This window comes from Canis lupus, chromosome 14 (genome assembly GCF_003254725.2).
Source record: "Canis lupus dingo isolate Sandy chromosome 14, ASM325472v2, whole genome shotgun sequence".
NCBI lineage: Eukaryota > Metazoa > Chordata > Mammalia > Carnivora > Canidae > Canis > Canis lupus.
Genome location: NC_064256.1, coordinates 32,654,837 through 32,675,845, shown reverse-complemented (window position 1 = coordinate 32,675,845; position 21,009 = coordinate 32,654,837). Strand labels below are relative to the sequence as shown.

Sequence of the window (21,009 nt, the reverse complement as noted above, 5' to 3'; positions counted from 1 at the left end):
TTCTGTGACATGTGGTGGTTTCCAGTCTTTCCTGGGGTCTTACAACCTTCACACTTTTTAAATATTACTGTTCAAGTATTCTGCAGAATATTCCTCAATTTGAGTTTGTCTGATGTTTTTTGCATTATTAGACTGAGGATATGAATCTTGGGGAAGAGCACAAAAAGGCAAAATGTCTTTCTTATCACACCCACATAAGTACAGTAGATCTCCATACATATCACCAACAATGTTCACTTTTATCACCTGGTTAAGGTTTCTGTCACGTTTCTCCACTGCAACATTACTGTTCCCCCCTTTCTGTACTCCATTCATTGAGTCGTTCATTGAGTCACTAATTTATAGCTGCTGGTATGACTACACTATTGCAAGCATAATTTATCGACAATCCTATCATGTGAAAGGCATTATGTGAAAGGTGCTTTGCATTTACTCCTCAGCATATACATGAGAAACCTGATTTTATAAGAGAATTGAGGCTCAGTGGAATTAAAATACTGCTTAATTAGTAAGTAGAAATAAAATCAAGTCCATGAATCTCTGATTCCCAAACGCATGCTCTTACCAGACTGCTCTTTCATCTACCCCCAAACAAATATCAGTGTAAGTGAAGCAATAAATTCCTGTCACTGTTGCTAAGTATGCAACTCACGTATTTCACTTTTCCACTTTAACATACCAACATATTTGAACTGGCGTATTTATTTCGTAAGGCTGTGGCTGGGCTGTGTGATAATTAGCAAACTGATAGACAGGACCTGTCATTAGTGGGGATACCAGACAACATAGATAAACATCACCAAGTCTGGGAAGAAGAGGCCTAAATGGAAAGTGAGATCCCATGGGGGAATGAAAGTGAATACACCAGAAAAGAAATTCAGAGAGTGAATGCCTGAGAAGTATACTGAAAATAATGGCAGAGAATTGTCAAGGGAAAAAAATACCGTAGCTCCTTCTCCCAAATGATCAAGGCTCCAAAGAGATGAGTGGTCTACAGCAAAATAACTCGATGATAACTTGCAGGGCCCAGCATAGAGCAGAGATCATTCCATTTCCAGGCTGAGACACAACAGCACCTGGGAGCTATGGAGGCCTGGAGGTGTTGCTCATCACCCGAGGCTTCAAGAAAAATGCTGGTCCACCTCTTTAGCCTGCACTTAAAACTGAAATGTTCAATCTCAGGATCTGGCATTTTCAAGAGTTGTAATGGCTGTGGGCACTTAATGGTTAAAAACTCAGATATTATCTGTATCTCCCTGGTACTTCATTATCCCCACCACCACATAATTTTTAGGTCAGATTGGATTAGACTTGTTTTCCCTCTATGTGCAAAGCCCAATGGTTTTCCTCATATTTAAGGGAATTCCCAGGGCCTCACAGTATTATGGCTACTTCTGGCTCTAACTTCCTGTCTCCACTAAATTACTGTTTTCTGCTCTGCATTTTTCACTTTTATCCATGCCCTGGCATTGATCCTATTGTTAACAACAAAAAAAAATATATCCTTTTGATCCCTATAAAATAAACCCACTCATTTGTGGCCTTTTTTGTGGTTATTTTATTTTATTGTCGAGTATGGGAGAAGAGTATGGCATAAACACTGTAAAATACGAATATGTGACACGTCTAATTTTTAAGTTCTTTGGTTTCACCCTCTCATTACTTTTCCATACCTTCTCTCCCCTGTTCCATCTCTTTTTATTCAGTTCCACTCCTCTCAGAATAACAACAAATACATTTCTTCCATTCTGCTGGCAGAGAGCGCTGGCTCTTCTACACCAGTCCAAAATCTCTACCTCTCAATTTCTTCCACTTGTCTCAGAAGATGAGACATCAGGCAGGGAAAGAATGGAGGCAAACTTTATTCAGGTTACACTCCAAATGTTAGCTTTACGGTGATTCCCATTAATTGCATTTCTGTAGGAGAGTGAAAGTATGTTTTGTACCCAGATAATCCCGGAAGGGTTAGGAGATTGTGTAGAAACACATTAGCAATAATGACAGTCTAGTAAACGAATTGCCAGGAGGAGCGGAGGAAGTGTGTACACAGACACACAGTATTTCATGCCAGGATTTATTTCATAATATGTAACTTTTTTTTTTTTTTTTTTTTTAGTTTGAAAGTTTCTACAGAGAGTAGTAACTATGTGATTAACTTCACTAATACCTTTACTAGTAAATTCTCATGAATTAATGAAAGCTTAGGTAGGCTTTTTATTGAGTACTAAGTTAATTAAGTTAATTATCTCCCATTTTCTTGGGATTCAAGCATATGTTTTAATTAGCACAATAACATCTTGGATATCAGAATTCTAATCAAATGAATCATTCAAGATGGTTTAAATTTCTGTGTAGGTAAAGGTCAAACACCAGAACTGTAATATAGGAGCTATTTTAAATGGGAAAACTTTCATAAATATATAAATAATTCTCATGTTATTTAACAGAATATACTAATATAACTGAGTGTTTTTTCTGTGATTGTGGGTCATCTTGAAAATTAAGCATATTACCTTTTGTACATATAATACTATCTTAATGAAGAACAGATCACTGTTCCCAAAATCTAAATGGTCCTTTCTTAGTTTGTATTCTCTTAAACAAAGATTTCAGTGCAAGTGGTTTATTTGAGAGATGGTTCTATGAAACACCAGCAGCACAGTAGGGAAATGAGACAGTAAAGGAAGGCGGCCAAGAATAAAGCAAATTACAACTATGGACAACTGGAGCTTCATCCCTCTAGGGAACTCTGGTCGCCAGGGCACAACACATTCTTTAGACTTAACCAACGGGTAAGGAAGCTGAGATATTTACACATCAACTCCTGTCAGTCGTTGGTTGCAGGATACTTCCTGGTGGCATTAATTCTCTGGCACTTTGGACCTGCGATGCACCTGTAACAGGCATCTGGTGTAGGCTTGAGCTACCAAAGAAAACTCTCAGGCAAAGAGAGACTTATGCTGGCAAAAGCCAACCATAAAAAAAGATAGAGCCTCTGGAGATATGGGTGGTGTATCTATACCTTCTGCTACAAAGCTGGTAATAGGAGTTTGAGTCCCTTTGTTTACCATTTCTACTTCTGTCTGCCTTGTGGTTGATTATTTCATAGATTGTTTCTTGCCTGCTAATAGGCTTCCTTCTTACTTTTTTCTTTTTGTTTTCTGAGCTCTGTGTATTTAAAATGTACATCTCAAAAGCTATTATAATTGGTTATGAAACACAAGTAAATGCTTTTTGGCTAGGGCTCCTACAGACTACCCCTAGAAAAACATTTGTAGACCAAAATGCAAACTTAGGTTGTTTCAAAGATGTTTCTGATATCGTGTTCTAGCATCTGTTACCAATAAAATGAGACTGCTGAAGAGCTGAGTTCTGGATGGAGGAACTATCACCAAAGAAATGAACATACGTAGATAGGAATACATAACTGAAAAAAAAAAAGGAATACATAACTGAAAGAGGTCACAAATGTCCATTGCAAAATTTAATATTATGACATCTTCACTAAAATTATGATGTGGATCAGGTCTCTGACCATACTGAAGTTTTTCAGGAGTCTATTGTAGGAGATTTCTTGGGAAGTTTCCAATATTCTGATCTTAAAATACCTCATGTTACAAACAGTAATAACAACATCAATGGTAATACTCGTAATATTAATTTGGGATGACTTACAAACTATATGACTTCTGAATAAAAATGATGGGCTGACCAAAGACATTTATCTCTCATTCCTTTGAAATATCATAATTGGTAGTAAAATGTTTAAAATTCTGTAAGCCTATGATAAAAAAAGTTAATAAAAGAGATGACAAAAGTGAACAAAAGAGTTCAATGAAATTTGATAGCAGACGAGCGAAATGAACAGTGATAAACAGCCCTGTTGAATGGTGCCCATCTGCTCATGCCAGAGAATCTCCAAGAGATTCACAACTTATGAGCACAGGCACTAAAGCACTAAGGAAGGTGCGTGATCAGGTGTAGGTTCCAAACAGAGGGGCTGGTTTAACCAAAGCATTTAAACTGCCATGTCCTTCCTCTCCCCAGTAGCCACAAGATTTCTCCTCCCCTCCAGGTCTATTTGCAACTTTTGCACATAGTGCAGCTGTTAGCACTACAAGACTAGAGAGTTATTCCCTGGATGAACTGAACTGAGAGGGGGGCCCTGGTGCTACCAGAAAACTTGAGATGGGGGCAGCCCGGGTGGCTCAGTGGTTTAGCGCCGCCTTCAGCACAGGGTGTGATCGTGGAGACCCGGGATCGAGTCCCACGTCGGGCTCCCTGCATGGAACCTGCTTCTCCCTCTGCCTGTGCCTGTGCCTCTCTCTCTCTCTGTGTGTGTGTCTCTCATGAATAAATAAATTTAAAAATCTTAAAAAAAAATCTGACATGCATTCAGAGCTGAAAGTGGCACACTGGGTGCACCTCTGCATAGCCTACTTGCCAATGTACTTGCTGAGTGAGCTCTGCCAGCCAAGTGTATTCCCATCAAGTAGAAGCCTGAAGAGTCCTCTCTGGAGACACTGCACAACTCATGAGAAGAAACTGAAAGACAATATGCAAGGACTCCCCAAAATCACGAGCACACAAAAAGTGATAAATCCAATCAAAGAGCTGCTAACTACTCAAGGCTCCCATAGAGAAAGCTGTCCAGTCCACAGTTGCCACACAAATAATGAGCTTTCACTGAGCAAATGCTCCCTCTTAAATATGAAAGCTCCCAACATTTGGGAGATCAAAACAAATGTTAAAGGGGTGGGGACAAAAAAAAAAAAGCATAAACCACGAGTAGAAAAACAGAGATTTGATTAACTATGATTAATATTCTCTATATAATAAAGTTGTCTAGTACCTGAAAATAAGAACAGTATGCTCTGATAAAGAAATGTTCTTGAGAAGTGAAGAACTTTTTGAAGCACTGGAAAAAATGAGCCTCCAAATTGAAAGATCCACAGAAATACCCGGCAAAAGACGACTAAGGCATAAAAATGTGAAATTTTAGAACAGAGATAAAGAGAAGTCTAAAGAGCTTCCAAAGGAGATGAGGAAGCCACATAGAAAGGGAAGAGAATCAGACTGAGACTAGAATTCACAGTGATTTTCAACTGGTGCTCTCTGCCCCACCATGCAAATCTATTAACAACATGGAGAGAAAAATGACATTTTCAGTCACTTTGTAAAAACTCAAAAAAATATAAGCGATCATAAAATTTTCTTCAGAAAACCAAAACAAAAGAAAAACCATAAGGATCTGAGAAAGAGGGGATCATCCAAGAAAAAAGGAAAAGATGCAGGATGAGTGCCATGTGTAGAAAGTAACCAGTTCACAGTAGAAAAGCGTTGAAAACTTAAAGAAAAGACAGAGTTGAAATACTGCAGGTTTGGACAATATTTTTCTTTTCTTTCTTTTTTTATTTATTCATAAGACACACACACACACACACACACACAGAGGGAGAGAGAGGCAGAGACATAGGCAGAGGCAGAAGCAGGTTCCTATAGGGAGCTCAATGTGGGACTCAATCCTGGGACCCTAGGATCACGACTTGAGCCAAAGGCAGACGCTCGACCACTGAGCCACCCAGGTGTCCCTGGACAATATTTTTCTATAAACACATGGCAGAGATATTTAAACACAGAAAATCAGATAAATGGGGAATAAATTTATAATTAACTCCAAGAAAAGGGCAGAATTGAACAAGAGGCATGGTTGATTCAGTCAAACATTTGACTAGTCATATAAATACTAGGTGATTTTACTTATCACTAAGATTCAGTCACTGGGGTTGGGGAGTGGAGAAGAAACGTGCATGTAAAAAAAAAAAGGAAACGTGCATGTATGTGCACATTTGTATGTCCATATGTACGTGTGCACATAGCATGGGTACACTTGTGGGTGAACATCTAAATTGATATTATGAGGAAATTCCTCATCTCCCCAAGCAAGGAAACCATACATAATGCTTAAAATTTATAAACTAAGAATTTCATGTATGAGTACATTATTTAGAACTATGAAGGTAAAAGCTAGAAGAAAGAACAATAACTGCTACAGGTGGTTGCCACTGTGGACTGGAAAAAGAAATTAGAGATATAGCAGGGGACCACTATATTGATTATAAGAATTGATACTTTTTAAACTAAATACATGCCTTATTTTTATTTCTAAAAACCTGTATAGAACTGATATATAACATTTTAATAATTTTACTCGCCAATTCATAAAAGACCTGAAATTCAAGTTAGTCTTTAAGGCCTGGTCAGCTTGCACTATGGTCAACAACAGAGCTGAGAGAGAGAAGGTAGAAAATGGGTGTTTATGACATTCCACAAAAACTGCATTATTTAATTAATACAAATTGATTTTCAGAATATATTTTAGTAAATATTTAGACCACTTATTTTCCCATCCCTCTATTCTGAATTAGTCAAATATTTTAGTCCAGTTAGAAAGACATGGGTAAGAGAGCTCTGGATCTCACTGCAGACAATGGTATTCCTGAATATAGAGGCTGAAATGTGATCCTTCAATTTGAAAGTATTTTAATTCTTCCACTACAAAGCAGAAGAGCAAACAAATACTTTGGACAATAAAAATCCATTTTGTAATATTCCTTTTCAGAATCATCAACATTTTGATACAACATAGAGTCCATTTTTCATCATGCATCAACTTTTTAAACACATTCCCTTTGCTTGTGTAATGAAGTTGAGGTCAGTATAACTCTCTGACAGTGTATTGTGGTTTTGGGAAATTAAAGGCACTAAGTTTTGCTTACATAGGCACATTTTGCCGGTGATGAAGCAGAAAGAAAAGTATGAAAGGAACAGAGGAGTTTTTCCTTCCTATTTCTTTATTTATAAGAAATTCATAAATTTATCTATTGAAGACTGTCAAAAAGCAACATATACATCATGAGTTAACTTTAGAGCTGTTTGATTTTTTTTTCAACCATAGAAAAAGGTAATTTTCTTTTAACTTTTTAAGTTCCTAATTTTTTTAGAGTCCATTTCTTATTTGGTTCTTAATTACATAAACATCAGAGAAAAGTATTTGAAGAAATTAAATTATCATTTAACAATTTCTCCAGTTTATATCAAATGGTTTAAACTCTTATTTTTTCAATTAAAATAGAAATTTGAGTGTAACAACAGTCCTTAATAAAGCACATTTATATGGTGTTTATATTGCCAGTCTACTGTACTGTAGTCTTGCCTACATTTCAAATTATTCAAACCTGCATACATATACCACAGTAAACTGAGGACCAGTAAAAAGCCCTATTATTTGTGGGTTTACTGAGCACTAACAAAAACTTAAAATAATAATAATTGGAAAAACTAATAACAATGGTGTAACTATATTATGAAGTGGGAAAGGAAGAGGAAAATCAGTTATTCTCATTACCATGTAATAAGTCAATAGTGTTTAAAGTGAATATATCAAACATTTTATTTAAAGCTAAAGATGTTGTTACTAAAAGCATAAAAGTCAGAAACTGTTAAAATTGGCTAACAAGGGAAGCAGAACTGGGAGTAAGGTGAAATGGGGCAGAGAACAAGTTTCTTTCATTGTAAGCTTTTCTGTACTGATTGATGTGAATTTTTAAAGCTATATATCTGTATTTAAATTTCCAAAACTTTACAAGAACATGTATTTTATGTACATGCATTTCATCTTACACAAACACACGTATATATTACATATGTGTTATATATATAATATATATTACACATATTACACATGTGTACATAATTAAGCACTCCATACTTTTACCAACACGAAATACATCTTCACAGGTTTGTACCATTAGGGGAAATCCCTCAGAAATCCGGGGTGGACCCAGATGGTGAGTTTGCAATGCATGACCAATAACCTATTTCTGAACTTTTAATAAAATAAAAAGTTAATAAATGTAAAATAAAAAAACTTCAAACCCTTTTAGAGACTTCTCAATAAGAGTTTCTATTTTGGGTTTTTTTTTTTTTTTTAGAATATTTTGCATTAGTTGAAAAAATCCCCTGCCATCTCATTAAATGTATAAATCATTTGTTGGAACCACACAGCAGAAGTGGCTTTTAGCAAGGGTATCATTTTTTGTTCAACACTAGTATGTAAAACATTGTTTATGTTCTGAAGCAGTCATGGGGTTGGCTAATCACACATGAGTGAGTCTCCTTCAATTCTCCAAGTAGCTTCCACAGGATGTTAATAATATCGTTTTTAGAAATAATATTTATTATTTTACAATTGGACCATCCTTAAAGCACTAAGTATCTATCAATCTATTTTGGCATCTATGTTAGAAATCTGTATGGATATTCAGATGTTTTTTTTTTTTTTTGATATTCAGATGTTAATTGTCAATTTCTCCAAACTAAGTGTTTGATGGAAACAATGCAGAATGGACAAAAGTACTATCTCCATCCTCATTCTGGTCTGGACCATCCCCCCCCCTTTCCTACTGACTAATTTCCTACCATCTTCTGATTTGCTTTTATGTCCTATGGCAATTTATGACCTTTGGATGAGGAAGGAAAATAAAGGAGAAAGATAAGAAGTATTTTTCTTTCCCCAAAAGGTTACCATAAAGACATTTCACCATTACGCAAACATTTTTCCTTTCCGGTGATTCCTGGTCTCCTAGTCTCCACTTTCTTCTTGGATATAGGAAATTTCCACTCATTTGTGTTGTTTAGCTCTTTGAAGCCCTCTTTTATTGAATTGCATAAGGAAAAAAGGCTTTACACCCAGACGAACGTTTCACAGAAGGACAAAGACAGCAAGCAAGAAAGCAGAAATGAAATGCAAGTAAACCCTAGAAAAACTCCGATAACTGAAATCGCTATTTCACCTTAGGTTTTTTACTTCTGTGTTTCCTTTGGCAATGTATATAATTCAAATATATATGCTCTAGACTGGGTAGGAAATTGTTGAAGTTGAAGGGAAGAGCAATGGAGTCGGGGAATGATTACCTTCTAATGCTTTGTACTCTTTTTTTTTTTTCCCAAGATTTTATCTATTTATTCACGAGAGACACACATAGAGAGAGACAGAGACACAGGCAGAGGGAGAAGCAGGCTCCATGCAGTGAGCCCGACATGGGACTCGATCTGGGGTCTCCAGGATCAGGCCCTGGGCTGAAGGCGGCGCCAAACTGCTGAGCCACCGGGGCTGCCCTAATGCTTTGTACTCTGATAGAGGATAAGCTACATTCCATACCAAGTCCCCATTCCCACTGATTCCTATCTTCTTGTGTATCTACCACTACCATAAAATGTAATGTTATTAATATTGTTACTGAAAATTATTTACAAATTGGAAGCACTGTACCACTTTTAGAAGTGATCTCCTAGAACAAAACCCAAAAGAATGCTCCTCGTATATAATTACGAGTTTAAGTCAGCTTCAATGCTCTATGAGAGACTACTGAACAGTCAGTAAAGGGACAAAAAAGAATAAGCATTAGTCTTACTGAACATAGCTCAGAATTTTGAGTAAAGGACCAGAAAGTCCATTCAGTCTGAAGATCCAAAAAAAAGAATTTATTACACTTCCTTCATTAGGCTTATAAATATATTGGTTTACCTTAATAATCTTTTTGTTTGCACTTATATATAAGCCGCTACGCTAACATGCTACACTATACTTCTAATATACTACACTAGTATTTAGTATTTTAGCTCCAAAAATATACTAGCTTTATGAAAAATAATCAATTTTGACTTAAAATTTTTTAGAAAACAACTCATGGAACCTATATTCTGTATGAAGGACAGTTTCCATAAAATAGTAGAATAGCTTTTATTTAAAAAAAGATTTTATTTATTTATTCATGAGAGAGGCAGAGGGATAAGCAGGCTGCCTGCAGGGAGCCTGACTGGGACTCGATCCCAGAACCCACGGATCACAACCTGAGCCAAAGGCAGACACTCAACCACTGAGCCACTCAAGTGCCCATAGAATAGCTTTTTAAATTAAAATTGGTTTTTATCTTCAAAAAAATGTTTTTATCTTCTATATAGAGACAAACAGGATAAACATTCCAGTAAGTTCAGAACTCAAAAAGTAAAATCGTATTAACATTTTTCATCATTTAAATTCCACATGAATATATTAAATAGGAAAGTCATATCTTCTCATTTTAATATTATTTAAAGATTTTTATTTTCATTTGAACATTTTCCATAAAAATTATATACCAAAACTAATTACTGTTTTTTTGCAAAATGTATCAGGCTTTTTATCCTAATTAAAACTCTCAGAATGACTTTTGTATTGTGAGCCTAATTTAGAGAAAACCAATACAGATATTTTTTCAGTATTATCACAAACCTGACAACTTCCTTATTGAGCCACAATATTTCTTTCAGTAACTTTTAAATCTAATTTTGTGACATTACCCAGAGATTCCCAACAGTTTTCTCAGTGCTTCAAAATTCTTTTACAACACCATGGATTTACTTAATTAGACATACATCCATAAAGCTGAAGAAGGAGGAGGTGAAATGGGAAGAGGAACGATGGCAAAATGTACATCATTCAGCTTTAAATTTATGCAAAAGCCCTGCAAGTTTCACTCTCCAATTTTTTTCTCAAAAATTAGTAAAAGGTAAAATAAAATTTTCAAAGAGTAAAAGAAAATTTCAGAACCACTACCACCCCCTGGCCCCTCTCTCTTAAAGTTCCTCTATCTTTTTCTTTGCTGTGGTTCTAGAAATGGCCAGACGAAAATCACATGGAAATGATCTTTCATCCATGTGAATTTCTATGTAGAACCCCAAGAATTCTTTAACCCACCATTCTTCTGAAAGTTCATCTTTTTCTCTACTAAATCATCTCAGATTGCTGACTTTTACTGTTACATCTCTAAAATGGAGAATGTTGCTCTACATTCTGGCTTACCTTTCATTCAAAGACATTTTCACCAAATTTCTTATTGACTAGACAGATTTTTTAAAGCTCCACCTAAGACCCCTTTGCCTTTGAATTAGTTACTATCCTACATGCTCCTGACTGACCCCATGTATCCCTTTCTCTCAGGCTGTACTTCAGGATACTGTTAAGATCGAGTTGAGTTTTTTTTTTTTTTTCCTTTTTAAGTTATGTAGGCTATCCTAAGTCACAGATCTTTTGTACTACAAATAGAACTGATGCAGTTAATTGAAGGCTTCCTGCTGCTGTATGCAGTCAGCTACTGAGGTAGTCTGGGATTTCAGGGAGTTCTTATAACATGGAGCCCAGAGGCAACTTTAATTTCTCTGATGCCCTTATGAGATTAACTTTGATAATATGTTTGGTGACACATTGACAAGAATTGGCTTTTTCTACCTTTTACATCTATTGTATTACAACTACTAGAGTCTGAGTCTTCAGATGTAGATGTAGAGTAGTAATAAAGATAGTGTCAGTTGAAATGTCTGTGACAAATTTTCCACTGCTCATAAAACACCATCTTTTAAAATATTTGAGCACCTTTATATGGGGTGGCCATTGAGTTCTAATAGTTTATTTGCAGTGTTCACAGCATGTTCCTTTCGGTGTGGGAGTGGTCAGTGGGAGAGCTTCTGCATCACTCTAGGAGAAAGATGATTCAGGATACAAGAATTCTCAAACAGTAACTTAAAAATAATGCTATTTAATTTCAACAAAGTATCATACATCAAGAAATTCATATAATAATCCATTATATACTTTGCAGACTTTTCCCATGAAGGTTGCAGGTTTCCTGAGGGAAGTGATTCTTTGTGCACCCCTCAAATAGTAACTAAAACCATGAGTGAACTTCATCTAGTACAGAACATTTGCTGGGTGACATGTAAAGACACAAAACAGAGAAACTACAGGACATTATGTCTTAGGTAACAAAGAAATATGGACTGCTAGAGAGGCAGCCCTGGCAGTTAGCAACTACAGTCAGGTGAACTAGGAATCATATGTGTAAAGTAAACGATACTTGTAGGAAAACAGTTCAGGAACTGTATGTTCTCAAAGTGGGATGGGAGCAAGGCCAAAGAATCCAAACTCCAGAAAATAGACTGCGGGGCATCCTACTCCACTATCCAAGGCCAGACTTAGTTTACAAGAAATGGCAGTCCAATATTCAAAGAGAAATCCTATTTTCATCATGCCATTTATATATATATATATATATATATATATATATATATAAAAATTACTTCAGGAGCATTTCTAATTTTAAACGATACCCTACATTATACATGAAAAAAGGGAAGGTAGGAATATATAAACAGTAGCTTAAAAAAGGTAAAACAATTCAGTGTTCACAAAAACATAAATTGAGCAGGATGGTTTATAATGAACATTATTTAATACCCATATGGATTAGTTTACTAAAGACTGCAGATGAATTATAGGATTACAGTTTTTTGGAGAGAATTAGACTTATTTTTTTTTAAGATTTTTATTTATTTATTCATGAGAGGCAGAGAGAGAGAGAGAGAGGCAGAGACATAGGCAGAGGGAGAAGCAGGCTCCATGCAGGGAGCCCGACGTGGGAATCGATCCCAGGTCTCCAGGATCACGCCCTGGACTGAAGGTGGTGCTTCACTGCGGGGCCACCGGGGCTGCCCTAGAATTACTTTATAAACACTCAAACTTGGCTATTTTAAAGACTTATCTTCTGTGATTACCAAAGTGATTAAGAAATTTCAAAAGAAAAAGAATTGAAGACTTTGGTATTTCTATCATTTTAAAATACCTACCCCAGGGGTGTCTGGGTGGCTCAGTCAGTTCAGTGTCTGTCTTTGACTCAAGTCATGATCCTGTGGTCCTGTGATGGAGTCCTGCATCGGGCTCCCTGCCGCACAAGGAGCCTGCCTCTCCCTCTCCCTTTGCCTGACTCTCTCCCTCCTTGTGCTTTCTCTCTCTCTGTGCCAAATAAATAAATACAATCTTTTTAAAAGTATATAAAATAATAAAAGTCTACCCTGATAACATTTATCAGTTTTAAATTCCCAGTATTATTTGATATATAGTATTATATCTGATTCTTGTCCAAGCCATTACATGTGTCAACACATTTGCTCTGAAATTAAATTTATCAAATAATTAGTAATTTTTGTCCTATAAAAACAATTGAAAAAGGGCAAACATGCCCTTATAACATGCAAACCTAGGAGGCTTCACTGATTCAGGCTAGTTTCTTAGTTTTCTCTAGTTCATAATGAATGACATACTAAAAACTTAAATATGTCACTATTATTAAATCTTAAGATGATTTTGGAGTCTCCCAAGATTTCTTGATGGTGTATTACATTACATTTAGAAAGGCAACTTTCCTTCTGTATACATACTTTTCTATCTTTATTTCATATCATATTTAAATCACTAAATTTTATTACAAATACCTCCTACCCAAAATCTTTTAGGCAAACTCCGTGTGTCGTGTGTGTGTATACACACACACACACACACACACACACCTCACAGCTACATTTATTTTTTGTGCACCTCACAGCTACATTTATTCACACCACAGCGGACACAGCATGTCTACAAGTGTACGTCGGGGCTCCATGTTCCCGGCTAACAGAGCGTGTGGAGATTTACAGCCAGACTGACGTTCCATCTGATGTGTTCTTGGAGCTGATTAATGATGGCCATGAGCAGGCTCAGGGCTCGAGGCTTTCAAAGCTTTACTTCTTTCATCAGCACTCCTGATTTTATAAATGATGACACTCATCAACCCCATTCCTAACAAAGTCTCCTGGTAAGCTTGGGTATAGTAGGGATTCATGGGGACCCAAACATTTTTAATAAGATTTTGAAGCATCTCGACACAAGACCCCTGGCTCAGGCCACTGCGATACCCTCCATGTATATTTTGAACCAGGTGTTGAGGTGGTAATAATCCAGTAAGGAATTTTTTTTTTTTATTTAAAGATTTTATTTATTTATTCATGAGAGACACACAGAGAGAGAGAGGCAGAGACACAGGCAGAGGGAGAAGCAGGCTCCATGCACCGGGAGCCCGACATGGGACTCGATCCCGGGTCTCCAGGATCGTGCCCTGGGCCGAAGGCAGGCGCCAAACCACTGCGCCATCCAGGGATCCCGTAAGCAATGTTTTAATTCATATCTACTCACTCCTATTCACTCTCCAAATCTCTATCTCTCTTAATCTCTGAAGAGACCCAGAGAAAGAAACAATATATATATAGTATATATATAAATATAAATATATTTAATATATATAATTTTATATATATAAAATTATGCAAAAGCCCTTATATATATAATATATATGTATATTATATATATATCTACTCTCTTAATCTTCTTCTTCCCCTAAGCTTAAACTTTATTTTCACATGTATTACTACCTTTTAAAATTTTATGCCATTAGCTTTAGATGTAAATATCTTAAATCCACAACAAATAACATACTGCTATCCTGAATCAAGCCTTTGTACAAGTTGTGTCCTTGCCCTAATTTAGACTAACCATTAAGAATAGAGTGTAAGCCCCTCCCAACCACAGCTCTGATAGCAGGCCTCATCACAAAGTAGATAGATGCCTGAGGCCAATTTCAGTTCCTTTAAATAAGAAAAGGCAATAGTCTACATCTGAAATTTACAACTGACTAGTAACTCTGAGTTTAAAATCCCTGCAAAACTTAGGGTTTTCTTCAAGTATAAAAAATGGTTAACTTTCAGTTCTCAAAGAAATACAACAGTTAATTACATGTAGATTATCCTTCTCATATTCACTATATATGTAAATATATGTATACATGTAGATGTATGTGTGTTGTGTGTGTATGCCAAGGCCCAATTTCCTCAGATCTCTCATACTTGATTACCCTGAGAATAGCCAACCCAGCCAGATGCTGAAGTTTCCATAGGATACCTTTTGCTTTATGCTTTCACTGCTTAAGGTTTTTCTACTCTCATCCTTCCTTCCCTCATTCAGTAAAAATTGATCAATGTTCCCCACCAGGCTCTACTATACATCTGTCAGTCCAGATGGGTAGCAGGACAAGCAATGGGAAGAAAACACACACACACACACACACACACACACACAGATTTCAGGTTGCATGAGGGCAAGTGTACAAGATGCTTTGTTTTCTTCCCTCATTGATCTTAGGCACCTACACAATGTCTGGTACATAAGAGGCACTCAAAAAATACTTGTCAAATGAATGAAGAGTGGTGTCACATGTACTCAGTCATAAATACTAGAAAAAAAAAGTCATTCTAGATTTTTTTCCTAGTCATTCTAGGTGCTCTAGATTTTTGCATTAATTCCTGATTTCTCTATTTGTGGTCCTTCCAGCTCCTTCTCATTATTCTATTTCTGCCCAGGCACCTACAACTGTAAGTTAAGAGTTAACAGGCTGTACAATAGGCACACAACCCATTTCAAGGAGTGTTCCATCTGCAACCAAAGTTGCATTTCTTTTTTTTTTTTTTTAAGGATTTTATTTATTTATTCAAGAGAGTAAGAGAGAACATGAGTACAGAGGAGGGGCAGAGGGAGAAGCAGACTCCCCACTGAGCAAGGAGCCCAATGTAGGGCTCCATCCCAGGATCTGGGATCATGACCTGAGCTGACGGCAGACCCTTAACCGACTGAGCCACCGAGGCACTCCTTTTTTTCCAAAGATTTTCAGTCTCCTCATTTTTTTCCCACCACCTACAAAGAAGGTTCTGGATAGGAACAAATGAAATATCATCCACTGAAAGTTCATGGCACTTGATACTCACAGATTATTATTACTTTTTAAGACACATCTTTGATCTCATTTCAGTTGTACCACCTAGAAGGTCTAAATAAATGGGGCAAGAAATAAGAAATAAGAGCCATTTTATATGCTTGCTTCTTTGTAAACTGCCTATTTCTTGTTTTCGTATTAGCAAATAAACTTCTGAGTGAAAGCTAAGATACTATATCCTGTCTAGTTGTAGGTCTGGGAAGAATTTGGCTAGGAATAAATGATCAAGCCTTAGTATCAAGAGAAGAAATGGAAATGTGGGTAGAGAGCTGGGAGTGTGCACTGAGTACACTGTTCGAAGGTTCTGGCTCCTCAGAGTCTCTCAGCCTGTAGCCTCACTCCCAGAGTCTTCCACATCCATATGTCTCTGATAAAATTTCTATCCCTATATCTAAAGACGTATCTACTAATCAGACACTTCATGGTCTAAAATCTTTCAGTGTGTGGCTGGCTCTTACTTCTGAATGGCCCGAAGAGTTTTTTTGTGCTTGGAAGAGCCAACTTAGCCATTCACAGAGAGGCAATCTCTCTATAAATGAACAGATTTCCACACGTGGGCTGTAATATATGCATAACACATTTCTCTCAGTGTTAATTTTGGTCTAACATCCTCCTGATGGTCTTGATTACCTTGGAGACTTACATCCTGTGTTCGTATATACGTGGTTGTTAGTCACTTCTACTAAGTTGTCTCACCACCATTTTACAAGAGTGATAATAAAAGACATAATATTTCAATAACTCATTTTTCCTTGGACAAATGTTTATTCAACCTTCTGTTTCAAGGCACTTTTCTAAGACTTAGTTAAATCTAAATCCTATGTAAAATAGACAAATTCTGTGAAAGTCCAGCTAACCTTGTAGTAAAAATAACTGGAACCATTTGAGGATATCTAGCAAAAAAGTTTTGTTAATTGAATGTCTATCTTTTAATTTTTAAGTAAAAAAGTAAGTACCTTAATATAGATTCCCTTTAACTGGTTTTATTATTCTTTTTCTAAAAATTGGAAATTCTGGACCATTGTTTATGATCAGTCATGTTCTTTATATGGCACCAATGCAAATACTGTGTGAATCAATATTCTGAGAAAGCCATACAATAAGAAAAAACATGGTGAAACAGTGTGGCAATACATGTCTTTTGGAATAGCATATTAACCGTGAATAGTAATAGTAATAATTCTTAAAATTGGAATTATTAAGCTTTTATCCACTTTTCTTATTTTATTCAGGGTGTGCTAATCAAATAGATGCATAACTGGGCACTGAATCCATGTAAACAATCTATGTTGTGACAAATCTCAAGGCATCTGGTTAAGTCAGATATCTCCCTTTGGGAATTAAAATGAAACTTGAAGTGTTTGCTCTCAAAATCTGTACCCTAGTAGATAGCATCCAACACAGAATCAAACATCCCATCTAATTTTTCCAATGCCATGTTTCCAAAAGGAAATTACATTAAATTCCTCCATTCAAAATGCAAAAAGCAAGACATCCAAGAATGAGATTTCCAGCAGAATGTAATTTTAAATACAGGATTTTTTTTTCCATTACTGGAGATATCAAACATTTTAAAAGCCTGTTCTTTCATAATTGGATTCCAGATCATTATTTTTTTGGCCAAAAAGAAAGGTTTTCTGCATTCTTAAAATAATTAGGCAGGATTTCAAATCAAATTATCCAATTTCAAAGCTCTATTTTTCTCTCTAAAATGCCTGTTAGGGAAGGACTGCTGATGACTAAGCTCTGTGTCATTCTCATGGCTTTATTAGGAGAATGTTCTAAGTCCTTCACTTTCTATGTAATCAGAACTATAATTTCTTCAGGTTATTTTAAGACCCAGCTATGGCTAAAGCAGGAAACTCAATTTTATTCTGAGCTCTAGACATGTCGACACAGCAGAGCAGGGCTCCAGCTCTCTGGGCTATCTTCTTTCATAAACCTTCTTGCTTGGTGCCAGACCAGGGCTCTAGGATAGTTTTACTCCACTCTCTGGGTATCAGGTAACTCTTTCCAAGACACTGAGGATAGTAGGACTGTTATTTTGGAAAATGTGTGTTGACATAGCATTACTCTACAAATGAAGAGCTTACTTGTCCAGAAAGCACTACTGACTCTTCCTCACATCAATTTGAAAACCATATTCAACAGAAGGGCAGTTGAGAAAACCAGGTGCCAGAAACATTTGATAAAAAAGCAGAACAGAAAGCTCTAACTACACATGTCTACTTTAGTTCATCATATTCCCTTAGAATTTTATAACTTAATTAACCAACTCTATTTAAGCAGGCTGGTTGCCTCTAATTATGCTAAAAAAATTTCTGTGCTGCAAAGTGATATTAATAGTGAGTGACATTTCTGCAAGTAACAGGTAACCCACTTCTATAACCATGAACTATATCTAAAGTAAAGGGGGAAGAAGAGGACAGTATAATAAACTATAAATAAAAATTATCTGCAAGAGATGGTCCTCAGAATGAAAACAAAAACACAGCATCATTACTTTAGTATTCTGATCTATACGGAAAGGCTCTCATAGATATGTATAATCAATCTTTTTTTAAAAAGATTTTATTTATTTATTTGAGAAAGCGAGAGGGAGAGAGAGAATGAGAACGAGGGGGAGGGGAGGGGCAGAGAGAGAAGAAGCAGACTCTCCGCTGAGCAGGGAACCCAACATGGAGTTTGATCTCTAGACCCCAAGATCATGGCCTGAGTCAAAGGTCGATGCTTAAGCGAATGAACTACCTAGGTGTTCCAGACATGTATAATTAATCTTATTACTGAAATAAATTTATTAATATTTTCAATTTTAACTTAACACACTGACATAAAAATGCTTTCTTCCTTTAAATTTATATGGTGCACTAACAATTTATCTTTGCTGTTTCATTCTAGAATTTTTCTTTAGATTAAAATGCTATTTTTCTATTGCTCCTATAACAGTAATATAGCAATATCATCATACATCTATTAATTAAGCTTACCATCCCTATTGTATATAATTACACATTTTGGGATTTTTTTTTCACACTCAACATTATATCTATCCCATTCTTCCATGTTAATATATTTAGACATTACTTATTAATCTTAATGACTATATAGCATTTCAGAATATGGATTATGGCAACTGATTTTTATACTGTCCAATTCTTAAACCACCTTCAATTTTTCATCACTATAAATAATGAGGCAAAACAAATACCCTAGCATACAAAATCTTGTGCCCTTTCCTCCAGCCCTACTATAGGAGTCTTTTTATTTTCACTAACATAATGGATGTGAAAATGGCACCTCATTGATGTTTTAAGCATAACTGAGAATGATCACCTACCCATTTATGTAATGGCCATTTTTGTTTTTTTCTGTTTGATATGTTTTTCATACCTTTGACCATATTTCTATTGAGTTACTGGTATTTTTCTTATTGATTTATTGTTTGTATCTGTACTTTACAGATCTTCACTTTTTGGGTGTTTGATACATGTTAATAACTCTTTTCCTCTATCTGACATTAGTGAAAAACTCTGGCATCATTTGTCATATAATTTGTTTCTGACTTAGAATGCCAAGTCAAACATCACTCTTTTTTAAGTTTCTCTAGATAGGATTACACTGACAGAGATCTTTCCTAGAATGAGTTGTGATGACCTCACTCATAAGCTCATTAATATAAATAGAAATATTTTTCCCAAGGCATAATATCTAAACTATAGTTTCTGCTAGCATCTTTTTCATTTTGGTCAGTGAAGTAGGGCCTTGTAAAACCAAGCTTTAGTTTCATTCTACACAAAGAGTTTCTCAGTCACTTAATGGAGCCAACCAATATATGTAAAACTAATAAACAAGGCACTGGGCTTCTGGATGTAGAGATTAATTCTCCATCATAAAACAGCTTTATGGGGCAGGAGATACATCCTATACTCATATATCTGTTTTAGTTCATATAGGAGTAAACATTTCAGATGGCCGAAGCTTCTCCTCAAAATATTTTTTAAATGCCATTTTACTGTTTTAAGGATCTCTTTTCAAAATTGCTTAGATATATCCCTGCTTTTAAAGATGCCCACAATATGGAGAACATAGAACCATCATGGGGCCTATCAGTTACTGCTTTGTGACACGGTGGTTCCCTTAGGGCTTGTTATGCACAATGGCTAGTCCTTCTGAAATGAGGCTGGTTTTAGTTCTATTTCTACTTTTCCAATATTTCTGTGCGTGTGTGTGTGTGTGTGGGGGGGGGTCCTTCTGGATCGCTATTGTGCATTGTGGTTGTGGGTAAGCTTAGCTTGAGTACCCTACCTGTGCCTTTAATGCATGCCTTCTGATCCCAGGTCTGAGAACCCAAATAGCTACATTTTTTATCACTCCTAAAATAATTACTTACATTTACTGGGGTCACACATTTCTTGGAGAATTAGGCAAAAAATGGCCAGTCTTCTAAGAAAAATGAACATGTACACAAATATATTAGTGTACAGAAAATTTCAAAGGATTCAGGGAGTGCCTAAAGCCCATTCATGGATCCCTTGGGTTCTCCTGGTCCTATTTTGGTTCACTTCTATCTCCTGATACTGGTTCATATTGAAAAGGTTTCTGAATAAGTGAATCATTAATAAGTCAGTATGGTCAGAGAAGCCTAATCCCAATAAAATCAAGCACTGTGGGAGATACTAAACCAAAAAATGAGAGTTACGTGAATATGCATAATGCCCTTTTAAATGTCCAATTAAAACATACAAAGCATGTGATCATCTGTCGATGGTGAAATTTTCTCATGTTATTTCAAAAGAGAAAACAATGAAAAGTATGTGTGCACACTGCATAACACTGTAAATGTGAGCATGTGAGTATGAAGATGGAGAAAAGAAAATGAAGAGGATCATTTGTATTTTTAAAACAAAAATTTGTACTTTAGCCAGATGAGCTGTCATTCCAGTGACTACTTCAGAAGTACAGTCAGGAGTTCCTTAGCATGTGCAAGAAGATTCTTGTCCTCACTGCCCTGTTTCTTGTCAAATTTGCATTAGAAGCCCACTTTTTCACTCTGCTGTCATAATCCTGGCAGAAAACAGATGGAAAAAATGGAAGAAAAAGGGAATAAAGGCCTCTTCTTTAATTAAGAAACTTTGACTTTACTTGTAATTCTCTACCTACAAAGTCTTGTCCTTAAGCGGTTAACAAGATAATCAAATCAGCAATGAAAAAACCTGGATGAAAACAAGAGAACACCAAAGGCAATATATAATAGCTAATTTTTTAGAAT

General features: G+C 36.1%; 2 protein-coding genes across 42 annotated transcripts in view; both read right to left on the bottom strand.

Moving 5' to 3' along the window:
• Positions 1-21,009, bottom strand: part of HDAC9 (histone deacetylase 9) — a 1,020,499-nt gene that overhangs the window by 475,587 nt on the left and 523,903 nt on the right. The window lies entirely within an intron of this gene.
• LOC112670531 (ATP synthase subunit ATP5MJ, mitochondrial-like) lies at positions 13,614-13,796 on the bottom strand. Its single transcript, XM_035698239.1, has one exon. It carries the CDS (start codon positions 13,794-13,796, stop codon positions 13,614-13,616), a length of 183 nt encoding a protein of 60 aa, XP_035554132.1.